General features: G+C 44.2%; 1 protein-coding gene across 1 annotated transcript; it reads left to right on the top strand.

Annotated features, from left to right (window-relative positions):
- Window positions 1-1,100: 1,100 nt before the first annotated feature.
- Window positions 1,101-22,135, top strand: LOC126161234 (frizzled-4-like). The gene is made up of 2 exons (XM_049916976.1): window positions 1,101-1,454; window positions 22,073-22,135. Exons 1-2 carry the CDS (start codon window positions 1,101-1,103, stop codon window positions 22,133-22,135), a joined length of 417 nt encoding a protein of 138 aa, XP_049772933.1.
- Window positions 22,136-27,188: the final 5,053 nt, after the last annotated feature.

Below are 27,188 nucleotides of genomic sequence, written 5' to 3'. Positions count from 1 at the left end.
AGATTTAGTGTTCCATAAGCATCAGAGGTTTTACGTGATTTAGAAACTGTCTATAACGATCGGTTTCCTCCCAAGATGATTAGTATTCCTTCGTGGCAATTCCACTAAACCATGCAGCTCATTTTCGCGTTCCTTCCTTATGCGTCCTATTGGACGCGGCTGACGTTTGCATAAATTGCAGCCCTTTGATTGGGACTGGTAATATTAGCCAACAGTTCGCCTCTTTAATACACGATATAATAACATTAGAGACGATCGAACGCTCGTTACTCAGCAAGTACCTCCTCTTCTTCGTATTCTGCACATTTTCTTGCAATCCAAGACGATTATCCATCACTTCCGGAAATCGAAGTATATCAGTAAGTATACAAAGTTAACTGACTGACACTGGCAACTAAGATCATACGAACAGAAACGACGTATATCACTGCACGCCGATCTACACCTCCAAACAGGTAACGGGCAACAGATTTTGGGTGCCCCTGTAGGCCGGTGGCAGCGTTCTTCCGGGAAAGGCCACTTCCCCCACCAAAAGCGCTGCTCGCTCTTGAGTTTACAGACAGACTATACTCTTACGGATTTATGGCCAGCCGTGCAGGATTAATGGTATCAAATCCCTCCAGCACTACTTCAGACATTAGTCAAGTAGCGCATTCCACGTCGCGTTGCGGCACTTCTGCGTGCTGGCGTGGGCCCTACACACGATTTTGGGCGGGTGTACCAGTTTCTTTGGCTCTTCGGTGCACGATAGTGTGGGATACCGGCCTTTCAGAGTCGCACGTGCCAGCGTCGCTGGGAGTGCGGGCGAGATTCTGTCGGGAGGCGCTCGGGATCAGCTGCGGAGCGGTTAACGAGGCCCTCCGGTTTGTTGTGTCGCCGTGGCCGGCCGGCGCGTGGTGGGGGTAGGCAGCCGGGTCCCCCCCCCCCTCCCCTTCCCCCTCTCCATGCCGCCGCCGCGCTCCAGCGCCGCCTCGGCCGCCGCCGCCGGCGCCCTCAGTGAGTCGCGGGCCGCGATGGCGCGAGTGCGGCTGCTGGCGCTGGCGGTGGGCGTGGCGGCCGCGGCGGGTCGCGCGCGCGGCTGCGAGCCGCTGGCCATCGACATGTGCCGCGGCATCGGCTACAACCACACGGGGCTGTCGGCGCTCGCGCAGAAGGAGGCCGAGTTCATGCTGCAGTCGTTCAACCCGCTGGTGCAGTACGGCTGCTCGGCGCAGCTGCAGCTGCTGCTGTGCGCCGTGTTCGCGCCCATGTGCACCGACAAGGTGGCGGCGCCCATCGGGCCGTGCCGCGGCCTCTGCCACGCGGTGCGCCGCCGCTGCCTGCCCGTGCTGCAGGGCTTCGGCTTCCCCTGGCCCGCGTCGCTCAACTGCTCGCTCTTCCCGGCCGACAACAACCACGAGACCATGTGCATGGAGGGCCCCGGCGAGGACGAGCCGCCGCCGCCCGCCGCCGACGCCCCCGCGCCGCCCCCGACGCCGCCGCTGCCACCGCGCGACGCCTGTCCGCAGGTATGGCGCTACCGCGTCCCGCCTAGTCCCTCGTTTCTGCTCCGACCGACAACAAGGTTTTAACGTCCCGCCCGATGTTGTCATTACAGCCGGCAAAAAGGTGTCTGAAACGAAATCATCCGTATATGTTAATTAAATGAAACAACAAGTTCACTGTTACCAGTCACCGTTTTATTTATTTCCACGACGCGTTTCGAAGGTTTAAACCTCCATCATCGGGTGGATTTACATTAGTAAGTATTACATTTGTGTGTGTGTTGTGTTACGATTTTTGGAGGAACGTGTGGCACTGCCTTCAGTGATCACAGGTTCCTTTTGCTGTCGTAACACATCACATGTATACTGCCACATTTGTAAACAAATATGGCCATATTTGGTCCTTTATCACCAAGCCGTCAGTTGACCAAATGAAAGGCACGCTGTTTGCGCCACCTGGTTACGCATCGCATAAAGTTTGTTCTGTTTCAACTTGGATATTAACAACCGCTTCAGCTGTATTTTGGTCCTTTATCACTGTACCACTACCGGTTTCGTGGCTTTAAAGCCACATCTTCAGGTGACACATGATAAAACATTAGATTGGAAAAGCTCGGAATCATTTTTCCCAATATTCGTTATCCGACAAATACAGAACACCGCTAAAAGACGGCATGACAGCGATTAAAAACTGCCAAATTTCAGTGTAGTGGATAGGTCCAAAGTATCATAGTGTCAAATGGCTCTGAGCACTATGGGACTTAACATCTATGGTCATCAGTCCCATAGAACTTAGAACTACTTAAACCTAACTGACCTAAGGACAGCACACAACACCCAGTCATCACGAGGCAGAGAAAATCCCTGACCCCGCCGGGAATCGAACTCGGGCGCGGGAAGCGAGAACGCTACCGCACGACCACGAGCTGCGGACTATCATAGTGTCGCTTCTCCAATGTATATGGAAACACGTACAGTGGACGCGGCCGTGTGGTTTGTCGTACTCTGTTATCGTTTTCTAGCTCTTACCATTTTCTGGCTCTGTGTTGTCGATTTTCTGAGGAGACTGGCGACGACCATAGCATTCTGTCTGAACGAGCCTGAAAAACCTCTGTTAAACCACATCTGCACCTCGTGGATTAGATCTCGGCACGAGACACTTCCCTTTCTCGCAAGTTATTATTCGACTACAATATCTAGCGCCAAATGCAGAGAAATGTAAGTCATTGATGTAGAGTAGGAAGAGGAAACCGGGTCTAGTGCAGCAGGGGATACAACCCGTCGGCTTTGAACAATGACGTCATTCCTTAGTCATAGATCGTAATGTCTTCACTTCGAGGCGCAGTTCTGTGTTCTAATAAGCACTATCATTAAAATAATTGAATGTTAATCTAAAAGCGATCGCTTGATATTCGGTACATCATTTAACGTGTGATTTAATTAACTTATTTGTTTGTTTTTTATTCGGCCGGTACTTTATATTTTTCGTAATGATATTGAGGTAATGTGGATTGTGTTTTTTGGCTTTTTAAAAAAAAATTCTCACGAGATAGAATAAACTGATCCTACTTTATTAAGCAATCAATAAAAAAACTAAACTAAAACATAACAGCTTTTGCTGTTATGTTTCAATTTCGTTTTTTTACTGATTGCTTAATAAAGTAGGATCAGTTTATTCTATCTCGTGAGATTTTTTTTTTAAGCCAAAAAACACTTATCAGCTACTGAAGGCAGCTACAACACACGAAGAATCGCTTCTCGGCTTTTGACAAGATATTGCTTAATAAAGTAGGATCAGTTTATTCTATCTCGTGAGATTTTTTTTAAAAAGCCAAAAAACACTATTGCTTAATAAAGTAGGATCAGTTTATTCTATCTCGTGAGATTTTTTTAAAAAAAGCCAAAAAAACTTATTAGCTACTGAAGGGAGCTACAACACTAAGAAGAATCGCTTCTCGGCTTTTGACAAGATCAATGTTTATCTCTCTCGCATTCCTTTGTTTCTCAACATTCTCCTCAGCTCTTTCATCTTTGTAATACATGGTCTCTGGCGACTTGTGACGTCATTGTTCAAAGCCGACGGGTTGTATCCCCTGCTGCACTAGACCCGAGGAAACCTGTAATGTTCGGATACGGTATTAGTAGTGTCCTACTTTACAGTGTCACACCTTCTAAATATCTGGGCATAACGCTGCACAGTGATATGGATTGGAACGAGCGTGTGAGGATTGTGGTAGGGAAGGCGAATTGTCGACTTCGGTTTATTGGGAGGATTCTACGAATGTGTGGTTCGTCTGTAAAGGAGACCGCATATAGGACACTAGTGCGACCTATTCCGTACCAGGTCGGATTAAAGGAAGACATCGAAGTAATTCAGAGGCGGGCTGCTAGATTTGTTACTGGTAAGTTGGAGCAATACGCAAGTTTTACGGACATGCTTCGGGCACTGAACGGGAATCGCCGGACGGAAGGCGGCCTTCTTTTCCAGGAACACCACTGAGAAAATTTAGAGAACCGGCATCTGAAACTGACTGCAGAACGATTCTGTTTCATATGGAGATACAGGGTGTTTAAAAAATGACCGGTATATTTGAAACGGCAATAAAAACTAAACGAGCAGCGATAGAAATACACCGTTTGTTGCAATATGCTTGGGACAACAGTACATTTTCAGGCAGACAGACTTTCGAAATTACAGTAGTTACAATTTTCAACAACAGATGGCGCTGCGGTCTGGGAAACTCTATAGTACATATTTTCCACATATCCACCATGCGTAGCAATAATATGGTGTAGTCTCTGAATGAAATTACCCGAAACCTTTGACAACGTGTCTGGCGGAATGGCTTCACATGCAGATGAGATGTACTGCTTCAGCTGTTCAATTGTTTCTGGATTCTGGCGGTACACCTGGTCTTTCAAGTGTCCCCACAGAAAGAAGTCACAGGGGTTCATGTCTGGCGAATAGGGAGGCCAATCCACGCCGCCTCCTGTATGTTTCGGATAGCCCAAAGCAATCACACGATCATCGAAATATTCATTCAGGAAATTAAAGACGTCGGCCGTGCGATGTGGCCGGGCACCATCTTGCATAAACCACGAGGTGTTCGCAGTGTCGTCTAAGGCAGTTTGTACCGCCACAAATTCACGAAGAATGTCCAGATAGCGTGATGCAGTAATCGTTTCGGATCTGAAAAATGGGCCAATGATTCCTTTGGAAGAAATGGCGGCCCAGACCAGTACTTTCTGAGGATGCAGGGACGATGGGACTGCAACATGGGGCTTTTCGGTTCCCCATATGCGCCAGTTCTGTTTATTGACGAAGCCGTCCAGGTAAAAATAAGCTTCGTCAGTAAACCAAATGCTGCCCACATGCATATCACCGTCATCAATCCTGTGCACTATATCGTTAGCGAATGTCTCTCGTGCAGCAATGGTAGCGGCGCTGAGGGGTTGCCGCGCTTGAATTTTGTATGGATAGAGGTGTAAACTCTGGCGCATGAGACGATACGTGGACGTTGGCGTCATTTGGACCGCAGCTGCAACACGGCGAACGGAAACCCGAGGCCGCTGTCGGATCACATGCTGCACTAGCTGCGTGTTGCCCTCTGTGGTTGCCGTACGCGGTCGCCCTACCTTTCCAGCACGTTCATCCGTCACGTTCCCAGTCCGTTGAAATTTTTCAAACAGATCCTTTATTGTATCGCTTTTCGGTCCTTTGGTTACATTAAACCTCCGTTGAAAACTTCGTCTTGTTGCAACAACACTGTGTTCCAGGCGGTGGAATTCCAACACCAGAAAAATCCTCTGTTCTAAGGAATAAACCATGTTGTCTACAGCACACTTGCACGTTGTGAACAGCACACGCTCACAGCAGAAAGACGACGTACAGAATGACGCACCCACAGACTGCGTTGTCTTCTATATCTTTCACATCACTTGCAGCGCCATCTGTTGTTGCAAATTGTAACTACTGTAATTTCGAAAGTTTGTCCGCCTGAAAATGTACTGTTGCCCCAAGCATATTGCAACAAACGGTGTATTTCTATCGCTGCTCGTTTAGTTTTTATTGCCGTTTCAAATATACCGGTCATTTCTGAAACACCCTGCATATAGATAGTCATTTTCTCCTCGCTCTGTTGGCGAGTGGAACAGGAAAGCAAACAGGGTACCATCCACCACGCACTGTGCAGTCGATTGCGGAGTATCTATGTAGACTTAGATGTAGATATTGCACTTGGGACTGAGTGCGCTTCGCTCGGATTATCGTGAGTCTTTATCGAGATGTTTCACGAGGACACGGTCAACCACTTGACCGTAAATGCACAACTGTCCTGAAAGCAAACACAGCGCGAGGCTTTTCCTAGTCACCGCCGTACTAGTTTACTGTAACATCAACGCGTATTTCCCGTAACAGCCACGGGAGACTAAGCACAATAATATCGTGGTCGGCTACGTCAATTGCTGCAATTGTTGTGATTTTCAGTCCGAACACTCAATATGGTTCAAATGGCTCTGAGCACTATGGGACTTAACTCCTGAGGTCATCAGTCCCCTAGAACTTAGAACTACTTAAACCAAACTAACCTAAGGACATCACACACATCCATGCCCGAGGCAGGATTCGAACCTGCGACCGTAGCGGTCGCGCGGGAAGACTCATATGATACAGCTCTCCATGCCACACTACTCTGTGCAACCGTCTTCATCTCTACACACTCTGTATGGATAAAGTCGGGAGAACAGGAAAAGGTTACAGTTTAATTTCCCACCCGTCGACGTCATTATGCACGGATCACAACCATGAACTGGGGAATGAAAAGGGCCGTGACCTTTCCACAGTTATCGTCCCGGCATTTGCAATAAGCGATTTGAGGAAACAACGGAAAACCTATTTCTGAGTGCCTTGATGGGAGATTTGAACTACTGTCGTCATTTTCCTCACAAATGCGGCGATTCGATAGATTCCGTAGGACAAGAAATAGACTTGCATTGAGGGACGAAGGTTCAAATCTCCCTTCCCTAAATCGCTTAAGGGAAATCCCGGAATGATTCCTTTTAAGGGTCGCGGCCGACTACATTCCCCAATTCGAATTTCTGCTCCGAACCCAATGACCTCTTCTTCGACTACACGTTAATCTTCCCTCCTTCGCTTCTTTCAGATGAGTATAACTATTTACAGCCCTCAATAATGTCTGCATGCTTTCGAATTATGGAATATATTTTGCGCTCGCGTGTAATCACTTTTGTAGAGGCCAACAACTTCTCTCTGCGAATCAACGTGGTTTCAACAAGCACCGATCGTGAGACAAATGGCGTACTAGATTCGTTTATGACAAGTCAGGTTCATGCAGTGTTTATCAACTTCCAGAAAGCCACGACAACAGCTTCGTACAAAAAACTCGTAAGTAAAGACTATTCCTTTGTTCCACAAAATTTCGGGCGAACTGCCTGATGTCTGCAACATCCGCAGAGTCTTCTGGCCATCTTCAGGTGATACTGGCGAAAACTCACTGAGCTCTAGTATTCAAGGCCCCATCGGCACAAGCCTGATTGATTCACTTAGCGTTGCGCGTGCGCTACTTGAGCGCGTTCGATTCTGCTGTGCCGCGCGCCCTCCGTGGTGAAAACTCGCCGCATCGATATCAGTTCGATTGTCTTCCTGCGGTTCCATCACAGACCTATGCCGGCTACGGAGGACACGAAGTTTTTCGGCAATTGGATTCCATGCCGAATTCAATTGGTAACCGCCGTCACGATTAATAAGAGACTCATTGTCAGACAGCCGTATTTCCAAGGATTCATTAATAATAGAACTCCAAAACTTAGACGTATAGGCCACAATTTTTGTCTCATTGTAATTCATGGCATGACCAGTGGAAATACAGTGTTCGGCGATGGCAGACTTTCAAGGCTGAAGTAGGCGAGTATGCCGCTGATGTTCTACAATGCGATCCTGCATAGTACGCGTCATTTGCCCGGTATATGTTTACAGGATTCCGTGTGAATGCGGCAAATTTTATATAGGGCAAACGACACGTACTTAGCAGGATCGCATTGTAGAACATCAGCGGCATACTCGCCTACTTCAGCCTTGTAAGTCTGCCATCGCCGAACACTGTATTTCCACTGGTCACGCCATGAATTACAATGAGACAAAAATTGTGGCCCGTACTTCTAACTTTTGGAGTTCTATTATTAATGAATCCGTGGAAATACGGCTGTCTGACAATCAATCAATCAATCTCTTAATTCATCCGTTAACAATATACAGGGTGATTCAAAAAGAATACCACAACTTTAAAAATGTGTATTTAATGAAAGAAACATAATATAACCTTCTGTTATACATCATTACAAAGAGTATTTAAAGAGGTTTTTTTTCACTCAAAAACAAGTTCAGAGATGTTCAATATGGCCCCCTCCAGACACTCGAGCAATATCAACCCGATACTCCAACTCGTTTCACACTCTCTGTAGCATATCAGGCGTAACAGTTTGGATAGCTGCTGTTATTTCTCGTTTCAAATCATCAATGATGGCTGGGAGAGGTGGCCGAAACACCATATCCTTAACATACCCCCATAAGAAAAAATCGCAGGGGGTAAGATCAGGGCTTCTTGGAGGCCAGTGATGAAGTGCTCTGTCACGGGCTGCCTGGCGGCCGATCCATCGCCTCGGTAGTTGACGTTCAGGTAGTTACGGACAGATAAGTGCCAATGTGGTGGCGCTCCATCCTGCTGAAATATGAATTGTTGTGCTTCTTGTTCGAGCTGAGGGAACAGCCAATTTTCTAACATCATTCGTTCTCGGCCGTCCAGAACTTTTCCCTTTGCACAAACACCCATTCTCTGTAAACTGTTTATACCAACGTTTAATACACCACCTATCAGGAGGTTTAACACCATACTTTGTTCGAAATGCACGCTGAACAACTGTCGTCGATTCACTTCTGCCGTACTCAATAACACAAAAAGCTTTCTGTTGAGCGGTCGCCATCTTAGCATCAACTGACGCTGACGCCTAGTCAACAGCTCCTCAAGCGAACAAACGTACAACTAAATGAAACTTTATAGCTCCCTTAATTCGCCGACAGATAGTGCTTAGCTCTGCCTTTTGCCGTTGCAGAGTTTTAAATTCCTAAAGTTGTCGTATTCTTTTTGAATCACCCTGTACATTGTATGGATGTAGTCAACTGCAATATAGTTTCTTATCTTTAATTTGTTTCAAAAACTTGGATAATAAATACAGATATTTTATATCAGTATATATAAATAATATTACTTTTCCATATTCAGATATTCTTCAATGCTATAAAAACTTTCCCAGTCGTCTAGGGTCCAACAGATGTGGTCACGAGCCGCCCAGCAGAAGCGCTGCAGGGGATGTCGTGCTGTTAGCATAGGCACTCGCGTCGGTCGTCTGCTGCCAAAACATTGCCCATCAACACCAAATTTCGCGGCACTGTCCTAATAGATACGTTCGTCGTACGTCCCAGATTGGTTTCTGCGGTTATTTCACACTGTGCGTCTTGTCTGTTATCACTGACAACTCTACGCAAATGCCGCTGCTCTCGGTCGTTAAGTGAAGGCCGTCGGCCACTGCGTTGTCCGTGGTGAGAGGTAATGCCTGAAATTTGGTATTCTCGGCACACCCTTGACACTGTGGATCTCGGAATATCGAATTCTCTAACAGTTTCCAAAATCGAATGTCCCTTGCATCGAGCTTCAACTACCATTCTGCGTTCAAAGTCTGTTGATTCTCGTCGTGCTGCCACAATCACGACGGATACCTTTTCGTATGAATCTGACAGCGGCACCACTGCACTGTACCTTGTGTACGTGACGCTATCGTCATCTGTATATGTGCACATCGCTATCCCCATGACCTTTGCCATCTAAATTTATTATATTTTATTTGTAATGAGACCTAAAAGCCAAAACAAATATTCTGATTGACAACAGTCTGCTGGACAGTCGTCTTTTTGATTTGACTTTTCCTATTCTGCACAGTTACGGCTCTTTAGCGATTTTTAAGTGTGTAAGATACATACAAGCATACTATCCAAGAGAATAAGGATATCTTAATACCAATAAACGCGAACCAGTGCGGCAGACTGTTATCCTTCGGGAAACTTTCGATTAGGCAAGTGTTCTCGTTGCCAACAAGGGGTAGTCAAATGGGGCACTCTACCCACAGCAGTCGGGCTGTGCTGGGGTATATGTTTCAGCACGTGCTGGACGCGTGGCAGCGATCTCGTGAGCAATGATGGGGACAAGCTGTTTTGTCAGGAGCAAATCCACCGACCGTCATATAGGTTGCGCGCGGCTAAATTCCAGAAATCGCTTGCATTCGGTAAAGAAAAAAAGTTGACTGTATTTGAACAGATTTTAAATGATATTAGAAAAGTTAGTTGATAAAATAAATGGAGAATTTGTAGTTTCATCAAATCTGTGCGCAGGAAAATTCGTATAAAATATTTGTTTCTGTATGTTTAGAGAAATTTAAGTCACTTTTAATCCTTTTCATGCTCATGTACTTTATCTAAGTTCCAAATAACGTCAAAAGATTATTATTACTATTATTATTCCTTACAGATAAATGACGTTTCTGGCTTTTCCATGCCAGGATTGTACTTTCTGTTAATGATTTCGTCTCGTACATCATCGCCTAGTCAAATTGGTACAGAAACAACCAGAAGCTAACGACTGCCTCCAACAGACGCGTTAAATACATTCAAGAAATAATGAAGCAATTCCACACTGAGAACCACCTACTAGTTCTATACTTGCACCCCGAATAGCCAAAGGTCCATTCATTTTTTCGTAGTTACCTTCAGAAATGTGTATATGCCTACATAGCGATGATTACATAGCGAACGCTTCAATCTACTTCCGTAGCCCTGCCATTAGACAGCTACAACCTACACAGCGCAAAGTATTACGTAAGTACCACTTATTTTCTATGCGGTATTTTAAGTAATGACTCAGAACGCCCATGTAATGTTTTTTGTTAGGTAAACGTTAAGGGCACCAGATATGTTTATGGTTTACCCCAGCGCGCTACGCTGGGGCACTGAGTTTTTTCTTTTCTTTTTTGGTTTTTTTTTCTTCCACAATAAATAAATTGAGAGTAAATTTCGGAACGAAAATTTCTTACTCAGCGACGTTACTGCCTGACAGATTAAAACCGTGTACCGAACTCGTTCTCGGGCCGGAAATCTTTGCTTTCACGGCCAGGTACGGGCAACGTTGAAGCTGTGAGGACGGGAGTTGAGTGGTGGCTTCATATCTCAGTCCCTAAGTGGACAGAAACGACTTTGCTCTTACCGTGACCACTGAAGTTTAGTAAACAAACCTCTGTAGCTCATATTGAAAGTATTAAGCATGACGTGTCCTACGCCGGCCGGAGTGGCCGAGCGGTTCTAGGCGCTACAGTCTGGAACCGCGCGACCGCTACGGTCGCAGGTTCGAATCCTGCCTCGGGCATGGATGTGTGTGATGTCTTTAGGTTAGTTAGGTTTAAATAGTTCTAAGTTCTAGGGGACTGATGACCTCAGCAGTTTAGTCCCATAGTGCTCAGAGCCATGTGAACCATTTTTGACGTGTCCTACGTCATTAAACCACACACACAAAAAGCATAATTGTGAATTACAAAACATATCACGAGCCTCGCAGAGGTCCAGATATGGTAACGAATGACTGGATGACGATCAAAATTCTGTCCGAAGAAGAAACATATTACTCACAATTTGTTTTCAACTTAATAGAAAACTTTTAATGGAGCAAGTTGTAAATTCGCTCAGTCCGAAATGGTGGGAGAAACTGTGCTACTAATGTGACTATATGAAATAGCACTACAGTAAAATATATGAAACTGGCGTACATAAAATGCTTGGACAAAAAATGGAGAAATGCGTGCTTGATCATAAATGCGTTAGCCTGCAGGTAGCACTGTTTTGTTTGACCACGAACGGCACTTGTGCAACGCCCTCAACACGAAATAAGTGTCAGTCGTGCTCAAAACAGTGTTCTGTGTTGTTGTGAGCGCATTGTGTCGGAGCTGAGTGGATTCCAACGTGCGCAAACTGTTGATGCTCCTATGGTGGGGTGCTTCCGTTTGGGTGCTTCCGTAAAGAAGATAGCAGAAATGTTTGCTGTTTCAAGAGGCACCACGTCGAAGATTTATACCACGTACAGGGAAACCGGAAAAATATCATCTGCTAAGTTACCGCGGACGAACTGCGTGTTGAGTGATCGTGGCTTAGGTTATGCAAGACGATTGTGCCGAAAATTAACAGGAGACAGCTGCAGAAGTCACTGCACAACGGAATGTAGCACTCGCGAACCCTGTCACCAACAAGAGAACGCGAAGGGTGCTGCGTAAGCTGCAAACTGCAGGGTGAGACCACTCAGCAGTGGTGCAAATGCGCCTAACAGGAAAACATGGAGCCCGAGCCATAAGAAGTGGACTTGGGGGATAAGTGGAATAGTGTCATTTGGTCGGACGAGTTCGTCTTGCACATTGGTTCTAATTTCTAGCATCGTCTACATCCGAAAGAGTGTAACATGATGGGTAGTTGGCTGATGATTTGTGCAGCCATGTCATGGTACTCCACAGGCACATGGCCACTTTGAAAAGTCGCATTATTGCCCAGGGTTATGTGACTATTTTGGTTGATCAGGTCCACTCCGTGGTACAGTGTTTGTTCCCCAACGGTGACTCAGTATTCCAAGTCGACAAGGCAGTTCACACAGCTCGCACCGTCCAGATTGGTTGCTTGTTTTGGGGAAGAGACCAGACTACTAGGTCATCGGTCTCATCGGATTTGGGAAGGACGGGGAAGGAATTCGGCCGTGCCCTTTCAAAGGAACCATCCCGGCATTTGCCTGGAGCGATTTAGGGAAATCACAGAAAACCTAAACCGCGGGATTGAACCGTCGTCCTCCCGAATGAGAGTCCAGTGTGCTAACCACTGCGCCACCTCGCACGGTTCACCGTCCAGGACTCTGTGTTGTGAACACCAGGATGAATTGTCGCATCTCACCTGGCCACCAGTCACCAGATCTCAATATTATTCCGCATTTGTGGTCTGCTTGGGAGAAAAAGGTGCGTGATCGCTATTCACCTCCGTTATCCTTTCCTGAACATTTCCCTATTTTGCAGGAAGAATGGTGTAAGTTTTCCTTGAAAACCATACAGGATCTGTACTTTATCCATTCCGAGACAACTGAAAGCTGTTTTGAATTCGGTCGATTTTCCTACAACGTACTAGGCATTGCAATGTTCTGCGTTTTTCGTGTTTCCATATTATTGTCCACCCTCTGTAATTCTGCTTCACCGCCCAGATTATGTGACGTGGCATTGCGGCGGTGTCGGCGTGAGGAAGAGGTAAAGCTGAGAGTGGCGGGGAAGCATTTCAAGACAAGGACAGAGATACATACAGCCTGGCCATATGGAATATCATCCAACCCCTGCTGGACAACAGTACGACCATATCTCGGCAACTACGAGGGTAATCCGAAAAGTAAGGGCTGCTATTTTTTTATAAGTACATAGACCTGTTTATTTCTACAATGGTTTACATCAGTTTACAGCTTGAACATTTAGCTATTTTTCGACATAATCACCATTTCTGTCGATCCATTTTTGTAAACGCTGTGGCAGTTTTTGTATGCCCATGTCATACCATCTCGCCACCATGCTGTTCAGAAAGTTATGAACCTCTTCTTTCACCTTGTCGTCGGAGCTGAAACGCTTTCCGGCCAAATGTTCCTTTAACCTAGGGCACACGTAATAGTCATGGGCACCAAGTCTGGACTATAGGGTGGGTGGGTGATTATGTTCCACTGAAACTGTTGCAGGAGAGCAACGGTTTGCCGAGCGATGTGTGGGCGAGCGTTGTCGTGGAGAACGTGTACGCCCTTGCTCAACATTCCTCTTCTCCGGTTCTGAATTCCCCGTTTGAGTTTTTTCAGAGTCTCACAGTACCTATCAGCGTTAATTGTGGTCCCAGCGATTCAACTCCGACGGCGAGGTGAAAGAAGAGGTTCATAACTTTCTGAACAGCATGGCGGCGAGATGGTATGACATGGGCATACAAAAACTGCCACAGCGTCTACAAAAATGCATCGACAGAAATTGTGGTTATGTCGAAAAATAGCTAAATGTTCAAGCTGTAAACTGATGTAAATCATTGTAGAAGTAAACAGGTCTATGTACTTATAAAAAAAATAGCAGACCTTACTTTTGGCATTACCCTCGCACATGCAGCAGCTCGCTCGACCAGAAACGTTGCCGAGCAATACTGCAATACCGCTGCTGCAATGCAGCATGCTGTCGGCAACACTGTAGCGGCGACACATCGCCGTAAAATATGGCCCGTTTAAGCGCACCGTCACACAGTCTGGACAAAGACTAGTCCTCGTTTGAAGGTGACCACTGCTATCCGCACGTAATTACGAAGTATACAATGTTGCAGCGCTTGTTTGCTTCCTTTGAGTTCAGACCCGTAACATGACATTTTCCAAGCTGCCCCTCCACCGAAACTAACAACGATCTGCTCGATTTCTGTCAAACATTTAGCAAGTGGGAGAGGCAGAACCTTAAGACAGCGGTTAAGCGTTACGACTAGTTTTCTGTTAAAATTGTGTGAGACTACTTTCTAAATAGAGTTAGGCGACGTCCGGTATCATTTCCTTTAGTGCATATCTCGCGAAGTGACCGTGTAACGCCGGAAATGCATATCCTCCTATTTCCATCTATTGTGCTATTATTTTCTTTCCTTGCTTTGTTACCTCAAGATATGACATTTCTGTCTCTTTGTATATTGTAATTGTTTTACTGTTTGTATATATATATTTATACATTTATGTCGATGTATAATTGGTTTGTTTCGTAAATATTATTTGTTTTTTTACGCTGGGTCTTGCCTAGGGAAGACTGCTATCGAACGATTACGTCGATAGGTCGTGTGAAGAATCAAAGTATGTAGGATCTTTGGGAGTGTTAACTCTGTCGCGTGGAGCGCGGGCAGAGAGAGTCTGGCTGGAGTAGCGAGTGGAGCAGGTGTGTTGTGTGACGCTCCCGCGAGTTGCCGCGCTTTCGGGGTTTGGCAGCATGTAATTGCGATCGACTTGCGATGATAGTTTCTGACATGGTGTCGCGGACGGGAAACATTAACTAGCGCACATCAAGAGCCCGTTTCGTCTGGTGACCCTGTCGAGAAGAAGGCGCGCCAACATCCAGCTTCTGCAACAGCGACGGCCGACAATGAGTGACTGTCGCCACCTCCTCGACCGACGGCTTCAAACCTTCAATCAACCGACGAGGAAGACTGGAGCACGTAAAGTTTTAGAACTGTATGGCAGACCTCAGCTTTTCAAACTGTACCATTTTCGTAACTATAATTACAGCAACTTAGCATGAACATTTGTTGCTCATTGTCCCAAATGCATTACCAAGCAGGGTCCCTTCCTTTTCCAGAATGAACCCGAGTGTCGTTGAAATTCAAACACCAGCATTAAAGTAATATAGCTAACTCGTTTTCACTGCTTTAATTTCAAAGTTCAATTATGGCATTAATAGCTGGCTACAATATTCAGATTACACAAGCACAAATTAAGAGTGCGAGTTTTGTTACCATATTTTGGCTTACCTGTGACTGCAGCTCAGCTTGGTACGTACTACGTTTTACTATTGTTAATTGTTCAGAATCATTTAATTCAAGTTCAAAGTTAAATCTCTTATTTCTAAATTGCGTAGATTCAAGTAGCTTTTGAAATGATTGTTGAGGTAGTCCAAGACTAACCGTATTTTACTGAATTTCGATGTGCTTCAGAAAGAAAGCTCACTATTAACTTCAGTCACTAAATTAACTTTCGATTTTCCGGTTTTATTAATTCTTTTGCTAAATTAAGTCAGGGTGTAGCGAAATTTATTACTTCTGACAAACTTTCAGTTTTCACACTACACGTGTGAACCTTCAGTTGCCATGCTTCTAGTGCTAATTATATGTGTAATAACCTTTCTTTTTCAGTTACTATAGTAATTGTCCTTAGGACTGGCGACCGTGATTTCCCCCAAATCTCAAATACCTAATTACCGCTAGTTAATTGTTAACCTAATGGCTGCACATTTACTTTCTTTATTAACTTTTCCCCTTTTTCAAAATTAATTTCCACCAGTTTCATTAGCACATTTCCTTTCATTTAGATGTAACCCTTTCCTCCCTCTTTACCGACAGGTTAACTTCGGTGACGATTGCTTTTCCAAAACTCCCATTAGGTACACGCGGTTTCATTTTTCACTGTCATTAAGGTCGGTAAGTGAGGGGGAGGTTACAACCGTAATGCCTAAATCAGAAAAATTTGAAAACTCGTCCCTCCCGTCGGACATGGAACACGCTACACGCCGTGGGGTGTACAATTAGATATGCAGGGTGTTCTCTTTCAGTGACTCAGCTGTTAGTTTCATCTCTGCGCAATGTCGTTTATTTTCGTTACAATGATCCGGATGCTGTGTCTTCCGACCCCACTATGCTGCTCACGTAAATCTCGATTTGCTCGGGTTTCGACTTAGATGGCATCACGCGCTCTTTTTGCTAGCCGACAACTGAATAAGCAGGCGCTTATACGCGCAGGAAGAATAGGGAGCTACAATATGGCTACGAAATCCGCAGGTGGATTGCAAAGTATTTGGGAGATGAACGCTACTTGGCACTAACGTGGCGAGTAAGACGTATATCCTCGATTCAAAAGAATCCGTACTCGAATGTACCTCAGACTGTTCCCTTACAAGTGCACCCATCGTCTCTGTTTAGGCTAAGCAAATTCGACTACAAAAAATGAACGTTTTATTACTACCATTTACAATGATCCAGTAATAAATTTTGAAACGGCAAAGACATGGAGAATCTTGTGTTCCATGCATTGTGTACACGCTCGTGAAAATTTTAATACTCATGACGTTACGGCGCTTCCGATAAGTTGGGAAAAATGCATTAACGTAACTGAAGGCTGTTAAGATAGCCGTCCGCGCTGTTTCTCATGTACTCTATTCCTAAACTAGCTGATAGCTCAGCATAGCTTGCGCACGTATTTTCCCAATCTTGTATTCAGGCAATGTGGGTTATATTTACATATCACTCCCTCCCCCGTCCTCGGCGAATGCAGTCTCAACATAACACAACAGTGAGGCAATGGCGCGGAAAGCTATCTATCTGACACTAGCATTACTCATGTTCTGTTATTTTCCATGTCAACGCCTACCCACTCGCAACTGCAAGTCTACGATTGCTAGGTATGTTACTCCGCTGTATGTATGTTTTCAAGCTGGGAAGTGATATTTGCATAGAATTTTGTTGAAATTGCTCCACGCATTCGTTAGTTATGCTTTACAAGTTACCCACTTTCACGCCTTCTCCGTGAATCAACTCCCAAATACCTTAGCAGCCCAGATTACTTTGGATTTCGCACTAATATTCGTCGTTTTCGAATATTTTTACTTTACTCACAACATCCCACACGCACATCCACGCGAGTCAAAAGTCTTAGGACCTGTCACCAATCTGGCGAAGGCAATATTTTCGGAAGTATAGATATAGGTAATTTTCGATAAATTCTCAGAGTGATATGGATGCTGCCAAAAAGCCGGCAGTAAAATGTCGCCATTTTCGATTAATCGGAATTTTTGATACATCAAGAATATTTTTTACATGGAAAAAATCGTCAAACTTAAAACACGGAACTCTTATTTACATTTTTTGTATGACAGCTTAGGCACCGCCTATTTACACTCTAGCGTTACCAACAAATTTTCTCAAGTTTTGGAAAAAGACTGAATTTTTGTCGTAGCGTTTGAAGAAATAAAAACAGAATCTGTAAATTAGTAGCTTTGACATTTTTTAAAAGTTCTACTTTGTATTTTAGTTCAGTGTTTGCTTAAAAGTTGTGTCGACTTAAATACCAAAAAGAAAAAACGTCTGGTCAACAACACGCTCACGTTCAAAAATTTGAAGAGGTACATAAATAAATCTTTGTTTCCGCAGGACGCCCATTTCTCTCATTTATAAAGTTGTTCAACGGTTAAAGACTGACAGTCGAGAATATGTGTGATATCTCTATACTATCAAGAAGTGCAATGAATTCATTAAAAATAAAAAATATATATTTACCATATCGATGAATAGAGGTGTCGTCTATCATGTGATATTAGACATGTTTAACTCATCTTTGTCGAGTTTATTTGACAATGTGTGTGAAAAACAGTTCACTATTTACATCCAGTGACCAGTAAAAGAATATATAAATAGAAAATAAAATTGTGAATGACCGAAAATAAAATTTTGAATGACCGAAATATGGTGAAAATGTATCAATATACCTCCGGTTTAATATCGATAAATGAATATTCACATGATTTGTACGAAGTATAAGGCCCCTGGAGTAGACGACATTCTGTCAGAACTACTGATAGCCTTGGGAGAGCCAGCCATGACAAAACCCTTTCACCTGGAGTGCAAGAAGCATGAGACGGACGACATACCCTCAGACTTCAAGAAGAATGTAATAATTCCTATTTTATCATAAGTTCTGATATTTGCGTTGCTTGGTACATGGAAAATGTTGGAAATGATAGGGTCTAACATAAGTCAATATATTGTCACTGTAGGGGCAACTGATAAAAGGACTACTGATTTAACAGAGATGAAAACTTTTATCGATTTACAGTATTTGGCTCGATAAAAGAAAAAATCAGGGCGAATGAATCTGGATGTAATGTGAGCTTCGACTGGCTTCTAAGTTGAAATATTCTAAGTGACGATGGGCGTAGGACGATTTAGATTTCTTCTGAAATGTTTAAGATTTAATGACAGAGAAACAAGGCCCAGGTGAAAAGAAAAAGCAATCAGAAACTTACTGGCTTGTTTAGTAACCTTTTGTGAAACATACCACTCAAATGGTGAAAATGTTGATAACGACGAGAAAATTGTAGTATTCTGTAGTGAGTGGAACTGTATACAACACACAGTCTTTCAGAATCTGCGAAACATGGGCTAAAGGATGTTTTTCGCTGATTGCAAAATGTTTTATACCAATGATTTAGAAATTGATAGTAAACAGTGTGAAAGGCCTTACCAAGTAAGGAATAAAAGTACTGTTGTTGTTGAAAAATGGTTTTTACCAATTAAAGAAACCGGATGTTATCTTACAGCTATAGCTTGTTTAGCGTCGTCTGTCTTCTAGACACTCTGACTAATACTTGGTTATCGTACGTTGGGACACTTGTCAAAAATAGGTAGCAAATACTTTCAGGCAATCTAAATAATATAAAAAAATGCGTTACATTCAAATGTTTCGGCACACTAGAAAAGTGGAACCGTAGTGTTCCACGTGTCGAAATCGACGAAGAATGGCCTCTTCATTTCCAGCTCACATCTTGATGGGTTTATGGACGAGGCAGCACCAATCATTTCGTCACATTCTACAATAAAACAAAACGGAGTACCGGTGCTAATATTGCCGATAAATTATGTCCAACATACAGCGTCTCTCGAAGTATAAAAATATGGACAATAGTTGTGTTTTATTCAACACTGAGCGTCACAGGAATAGATGAGCATGTTATATACAGAGGGTATCGAAACTAACTCTGCTACCTCATATATTTCCGAAACGAAAGAAAATGTCAAAAACGTACTTGGCCAGGAAAGCACCTATGTCAGCGGCTCACACAATGGGCAGCAATGGACAATCCATAAGTGTAAACTAACATCACTTCGAACACAATGTTACGTTTTTGAAATCGCTCGGTATGTTTTTCCTACGGAAATGAAAACTAGAGGTACTAATAGTGACGGCAGACTTGTTTTTACTGTTCTGAACCTCAACCTTCCTTAAATATGTTGACTTTAAAGGATGCCAACGGAGCCACAGTAATGCGCAGAGCTAGGATTACCTACAGCAAGCACCAGGGAGTGCAGGCAACCCGCATTGCGGCAGAAACTGTGGCTCCGTTTCCGTTATTTAGAGGCTAAGCATTCCAAAAGCTATATGGTTTAAAGCGGTCGAACCAAATCTGCCACCACTAAATGTACCTCCAGTTTTTGTTTCGGTAGAAAAAAAAGTGTGTGTACCATTTAAAAAACGTAATATTTGTGTCGAAAGTGATGTTTGTTTCCTTGGAGGGATTACGCATTCTTTCCCATTGTGTGATTCCCTGACAGAGGTGCATCCCTGGCCAATTGTATTTTCTACGTTTCCCTTTATTTCGGAAATATATGTGATGGAAAAGTTAGATGGAACAGTCTGTATGTACGGGGTGAGTCACTAACTATTGTCACCAAGAGTAACTCCGGAAATATGACAGTAGCTGAAAAGTTTGTGGGAGAAAAGTTGCATGGGACAACGGGGGCCATAATGTGACTTTGTTTGTTTGTTTTTTTTTTAATGGGATGCTATATTTTGGTACTTATTTCTGATAGCGGCTATCGAGATGAATCCAATAATTTGTAACAGTAAGGTCTTTGAAGGTCAACGAAGGTCATAAAGGTGGCATGAACGTCCATTTATAGAAGGTGTTCGAAGTGATCAATGCAGTGCTGCAATCTTCTTATCATGGATTGAGTGGTAATCCTTATCACATCGCGAAGCACATGCTCTGACAATTCTCTCTCGCATATCTTCAGGTGTAGCTGGAACGTCTTTATAAACAACGTCTTTTCCGAATCCCTACAAGAAAAAATCCTGAGGCTTCAAGTCTGGCGAACGAGCCGGCCACGACACATCTGCTCCGCGTCCAATCTAACGATTTGGGAATTTTCTCTGCAACTCATTTCTAGCCATCAGCGGAAAATGTTCCAGGCACCCGTCGTGTTGGTACCACATTCTTTTCCTTGTTCCTAAAGGTATTTCTTCCATTAACAAACCTAATGTTTCTTGCAGGAATGTGGTGTACTTCCTACCATTAAGATTCCCTCCGATGATATAGGAGCCTATAATTCTGTCCTCCAGTATCCCACACCATACATTCACCGACCACGGTTTTTGGTGTACAAATTGCCATGGCCAACATGGATTTTCAGTTGCCCAGTAATGCATGTTATGAAAATTAACATTTCCATGGTTCGTGAGTGTAGCCTAGTCAGTAAATAAAATCAAATTAATAAATGTGTCATCCCTCTGAATCTGGAGTCCATCGGCAGAAGTCAATGCGACGCATACAATTCGTACCAGTTAATTCTTGGTGGAGACTGATATGGTAAGGATGATATTTATGGCGATGCAGAACACGAACAACACTACTCCGGCTCTTGACAGATTCCCTCGCGATTTGACACGAACTACCACAAGGATCTCGTAAATTTTTAGACAACATAGTTGTATGGAGATAAACAGCGATTAATTTACTTATAATCAATTATTCAAAATGACAGTCACAATCGCATTATTTATTTTGCCGGGTTGAAACCGGTTGGCGGCAGAACCTACTGCAAAAAGACCCAGTAGGGTGGATCAGAAGGAATGGATCCACTTTCGTTATTCGACTGTTTCTCTTCAGACAAGAGCCTTTAGAAACAATCGAGAGAAGGCAGCTATCCCTACTTTTAGCTTGACTTGGGCGAGACAAACACGTTCTTCCAGGATCGGTAAAGTCTGGAGATCCAGACCTTACGGTTCCAGACAAGATTACAGTCTAAGGGCCATCTTGGTTTAACTATTTTCTGTCTGAGTGCTGAGGGTTCAGAACTGAGCAAGCAACTAATTTTATTTCATTTCTCGCGAGTGAAGATGCTACAGCTGCTAATTTAACTACGGTGGCACGAATGGACAAGCATCGCCGAGCCTGGGCTGAGCCACTGCGGCGCTTTGGTAACCGCGCGAATGTCGTGCTCCCGCTGAACTACCGCTCGTCTGTATCTCACTCTTCGGCGCGCCTTATTATGTAATCTTCCTCGTTACCACTGAATTTAGTGTTTATTTGGGATTATTTATGCACTGTTTGCCGTCGGTGTGCTGTAACATGTAGGGTGAAACGGAACTCCGTCGACGAACTTTTAGAGGTTCTTCAGGAATACCTTCTCAGTATTTTCGTATAAGGGACCCAAGGTGTCGGTCCGCTCGTTTAAGATTAGTAATGTAATAATGATTTATTCGGTTTGTTACCCCAGTCACCCATGTTTCTGTGAAAATATGTTCGCATCAATGAAAATGACTGTCACGTGCAGTCATTCTAACGTGGAAGGATCCGGTTTCTCGTAGGTACCTGTGTGCAGAAGCAAAAGTACTATGGTGGGGTTGCCGTCCCTGCAGGAACACCTCAGTATAGATTCGTTGTGCTGTTGTTGCACTGCACTCAGTGAACCTACACACGAGGCCTACTCTTCCCGCTAAATCCATCCACGCTACTGTGTATCACTGTTAACGCACAACTAATACTGCCGGAGAAACAAACCCGAGGCAAAACAGAGCACTGCTGAATGCAAGCTTGAAGGCGTAGCTTGTTCCCAAGCAAGACAGGGAACACATAACCACCGACATCTGCATTATTCTCCAGTGTTTTCAGTGCTTTTTTTTTTTTTTTTTAAGGCTGCTACACCCTCGCGGATCGTGTCGGATATTGAGTACTCAAATCTTATCAGCCTGGGGTAAATTAATGCTGTTGCAGCACCATTTATTTATTCCATGGGAGAGTCCTGCCTACTTGGGATGGTTGTGTTATCCTCACGCAAGTCATTTTGTTATCTGTCTTTGCCTTATTCGTTGTGGTGGAATTCCTTTACCCGGGATTCACCTACAGCTACGGGAAACCACCAAAACCCCGGTCGGGATGGCGCTGCATTTTCTATTCGTGACCAATTTCTCTTTTTATCTCGTATTTGTGACTGTTTCAGCTAGATAGTCATGCATATTTCTAATATTGGAGTACTATTATGTTGGTTGTTCTAATAATATCTGGATTTTATTCTGTTGCTTATTCTATTTGATTCTGAGTTCTAGATTGTCCCTACAACTGGGTTTTGCTGTACTGCCTGAGTATGATTTTAGTTTACAATTTAGCTTCTTAGTACCTCTATTCCTAACCTCTAGTATAGGGTGAGATTGGTGAGGGTAGCTATTACAGGTCGTTGCACTTCACTTCCCTCATTTGTTGGCATGGGAGAGAGTTGTGTCTAGCGCTTCACCTCACTGAATTCTCCTCTTTCTAACTTTTTCAGTTACTATTGGGAAACGTCCTTTGAACTGAGTGGGCGATGAAGTTTTGGGGGGTGGTAAGGGTATATGTATTGGATTATTCTAAAGTCATAGATTGGCCTACAAATCAGGTCTTTCATAATCCCTTCCCTACCTATCCTGTGCGGACAAGAAACCAAACGAGAGGCAATAATTCTGTAACGAGTCGCCGGAGACCGTGAGTCCCTAATAGCAAAATACTCAGAAGGTATCCCTAAACAACCTCTGAAAGTTTTTCGCACGGACACTGAACAGGAAACCAACAGCGAGTGAGTAGCGCCGCATGCTTAGCAGAAACAGTCAGCGAGGGCCAGGGCAGTGCTGGAGTACCGGTTACTCTCCAAGTTATACTCTTTCTGCTAATACATACGGTATCGATTAAAGAAATTTCATACTAGACAAATTTGGGGACGCTCCGTCGAGTCGGCACTTAAAGTTCTGCTTTAAAAGTCATTTTTGTTTGTACCGGGCCGTCCGATGTGGCCGAGCGGCTCTAGGCGCTTCAGTCTGGAACCGCGTGACCGCTACGGTCGCAGGTTCGAATCCTGCCTCGGGCATGGATGTGATGTCCTTAAGACGAAATTGCAGGTATCTGCCGAAATCCCAGAGAAAATGCGGTTGGCCACTCTCATGAAACAGCTAGTATGTGTATTACTGAGGAGCCAAGACGTTATGACCACTTGCTTGCTTTGGAACGCAATACAGTAGCATTTCTGAGTGACACGGATTCGGCAAGTACTTGGGTAGATTTCCGGAGGTACCTGACACCAGATGTCTACTCGCTGGTCGATAGTTATTAGATACGAAACTGGCGCCGTATAGCGCCTCAGACTTTTTCATCTGGCTCCGATGAGGCGAATTTGGTGGCCAAGACATCAACGTGAGTTGTCTTGACACGCTTCCTGTTAGTACACAATCCAGTGCAAATGAGGGACCATTAGCTCTTCAGATTTCACATTATTCGGTAGATACATACAGTCTGTGCTTTGATCACTATTTCGGTATGTGGGGACCCAATTACCTCAACAGACACTGTTACTCATAGTATCACAGGAGCGTTCTACGTCATTTTATGTCTGACGTGCGCTACTTGCGAAAATTGTCGACTGTGAACGCTCGGTCATCCTATTATTTTTTCTCGATCCGAATGTGACGAAACCTCCTGACAGATTAAAACTGTGTGCCGGTTCGAGACTCGAACTCGGGACTTTTGCCTTTCTCATTCTGGAAACATCGCCCAGGCTGTGGCTAAGCCATGTCTCCGCAATATCCTTTCTTCCAGGAGTGCTAGATCTGCAAGGTTCGCAGAAGAGCTGCTGTGAGGTTTGGAAGATAGAAGACGAGGTACTGGCAGAATTGAAGCTGTGAGGACGGGTCTTGAGTCGTGCTTGGGTAGCTCAGATGGTAGAGCACTTGTCCGCGAAAGGCAAAGGTCCCAAATTCGAGTCTCGGTCCGGCGCACAGTTTTAATCTGTCGGGAGGTTTCATATCGGCGCACACTTCGCTGCAGAGTGAAAATCTCATTCTAGAAGATGACGATTTTATTTCCCTGATGACGCAGATAAAAGGCTGAAAAACGTATTCCGCCTACAAATAAAGCACTTACAACATAAGCGATCTTATCTTTTCAAAATGAAACATCAATGTGAGTTCAGTATCACGATGCTCAAACCACCGTGGCACGATTCCGGCTGGAAGATGCCATCACCATTGACGAAGAGCTGCACGCGGTCCGCAGTAATTTTCACGTTGTCCACAGCTTCGATGTTGCTTTCAGTTACTACCACATGGCCCATGGATGGCCAGATCAGTGTCATCTGTGATGTGACACTGACCCAAACGTCCGTGGCGCGGTGCTTGTTTAGAGCTGGCTACGACCATCGACCTGGTGTTACTAGAAACGTAATTGATCTGACCAATCGAAATACTACCTCTGATCCAAGGTCCAATCTCGACGATCTCGTGCACACTGCAATAGTAATTGTCGACGTCGTTGGGTCAACACTGGAACTCGTAGCGGTCGACTGCAGAGGAGTCCTGGTCAACAATGTGCGCCGAACGGCGTGCACCGGAAAACATGTAACCTCCCCCTCACTTATCGACCTTAATGACAGTGAAAAATTAAACCGCGTGTACCTAATGGAAATTTGGGAAAAGCAATCGTCACCGAAGTTAACCTGTCGGTAAAGAGGGAGGAAAGGGTTACATCTAAACGAAAGGAAAAATGCAAATGAAACTTGTGGAAATTAATTTTGGAAAAGGGGTAAAGTTAATAAAGAAAGTAAATGTGCGGCCATTACGTTAACAATCAACTAGCGGTAATTAGATATTTGAGATTTGGGGGAAATTACGGTCGCCAGTCCTAAGGACAATTACTATAGTGACTGAAAAAAAAGGTTATTACACATATCATTAGCACTAGAAGCGTGGCAACTGAAGGTTGACACGTGCAGTGTGAAAACTTAAAGTTTGTCAGAAGTAATAAATTTCGCTACACTCTGACTTAATTTAGCAAAAGAATTAATAAAACCGGAAAATCGAAAGTTAATTTAGTGACTGAAGTTAATAGTGAGCTTTCTTTCTGAAGCACATCGAAATTCAGTAAAATACGGTTAGTCTTGGACTACCTCAACAATCATTTCAAAAGCTACTTGAATCTACGCAATTTAGAAATAAGAGATTTAACTTTGAACTTGAATTAAATGATTCTGAACAATTAACAATAGTAAAATTTAGTACTTACCAAGCTGAGCTGCAGTCACAGGTAAGCTAAAATACGGTAACAGAACTCGCACTCTTAATTTGTGCTTGTGTAATCTGAATATTGTAGCCAGCTATGAATACCTTAACTGAACTTTGAAATTAAAGCAGTGAAATAAAATGATGCTGGCGTTTGAATTTCAACGACACTCGGGTTCGTTCCGGAAAAGGAGGGGACCCTGCTTGGTAATGCAACTGGGACAATGAGCAACAAAGGTTCAAGGTTCATGTAAGTTGCTGTAATTTTGCGAGGCAACAATTTTAAAAGTTTGAAAAGCTGAGGTCTGCCATACGGTTCTAAAACTTGACGTGCTTCCAGTCTTCCTTGTCGGTTGATTGAAGGTTTGAAGCCGTCGATCGAGGAGGTGGCGACAGTCACTCATTGTCGGCCGTCGCTGAAGCTGGATGTTGGCGCGCCTTCTTCTCGACACGGTCACCAGGCGAAACGGGCTCTTGATGTGCGCCAGCTAATGCTTCCCGTCCGCGACACCATGTCAGAAACTATCATCGCAAGTCGAGCGCAATTACATGCTGCCAAACCCCGAAAGCTTGGCAACTCGCGGGAGCTTTACACAACACCTGCTCCACTCGCTACTCCAGCCAGACTCCCCCTCTGCTCAGCCCGCGCTCCACGCGGCAGAGTTAACACTCCCAAAGATCCTACACACTTTGATTCTTCACACGACCTATCGATGTAATCGTTCGATAGCAGTCTTCCCTAGGCAAGACCCAGCGCAAAAATACAAATAATATTTACGAAACAAACCAGTTATACATCGACATAAATATATATATACAAATAGTAAAGCAATTACAATATATAAAGAGACAGAAATGTCATATCTTGAGGTAACAAAACAAGGAAAAAAATTATACTACAATAGATGGAAATAGGAGGATATGCATTTCCGGCGTTACAAACAGTTGACTCTGCACCGGTGTCATACTCTGTCGTCAGATCTGCCAAAGACGCCGCGCTGTCTGATGAGGCGTGAACGTTCAACACCTTGGAGACTGGTCGTGGGTTCACAGCCCTTCAAGCACTTTGCATATTCAATCATGACACTAGCACGCGGACAGACGGCAGGTTCGCCGTTTGCGAGTTGCTCGTTCCCAGGCGCTGGGCCATAACAGTCTACGCTTTGTCATTGAGTTCCCCCACGTGCTATCCGTAATGTCGCTACAACAATTGCCCATTCGTCTCTCCTCGGCTTATGTACTTTTCCGACTGCGTCACGTGTCCGCGAGCCACCACGCGGCATTCTTCGCCGCGGTGAACGGCATTCGTAATGTTTTCGCTCATCATTACGACTAAGATAAAAGACTGAGCGTAAAATCACCTTGCTCATGACAGCAAGCTTTCGTACCCGGGTTCATTTTGATGAGAACCTGGCCAAGGGAAGAGGGTACTTTAAATGCAATCCTCTCCAAAAAGCACGTTCATTACTTCAAACTCATCTCTTAGGGTGTCGATTATTGAACAATATGAAATAAAATCGTCATAACTTCTGAACGGTTTGCGTTAGGTCGTTCAAACTGCATGGTTAGCGCGGAGCATGAGGGGAATTAGTATGCGTATGCGCACGCTTGTTCTTGTTGTGGGCCATTTGCATTTGAAAATATCACAGTACAGCGTGCCTGAGCGTATAGTGCTTGTGAAGGCCTACTATGCGAACAATAACAGCCCAGTTGCGGCTGAAAGAAGTTTGCG

This window comes from Schistocerca cancellata, chromosome 2 (assembly GCF_023864275.1).
Source record: "Schistocerca cancellata isolate TAMUIC-IGC-003103 chromosome 2, iqSchCanc2.1, whole genome shotgun sequence".
Taxonomy (NCBI): domain Eukaryota; kingdom Metazoa; phylum Arthropoda; class Insecta; order Orthoptera; family Acrididae; genus Schistocerca; species Schistocerca cancellata.
This window is presented reverse-complemented; position numbering and strand designations above follow the sequence as displayed.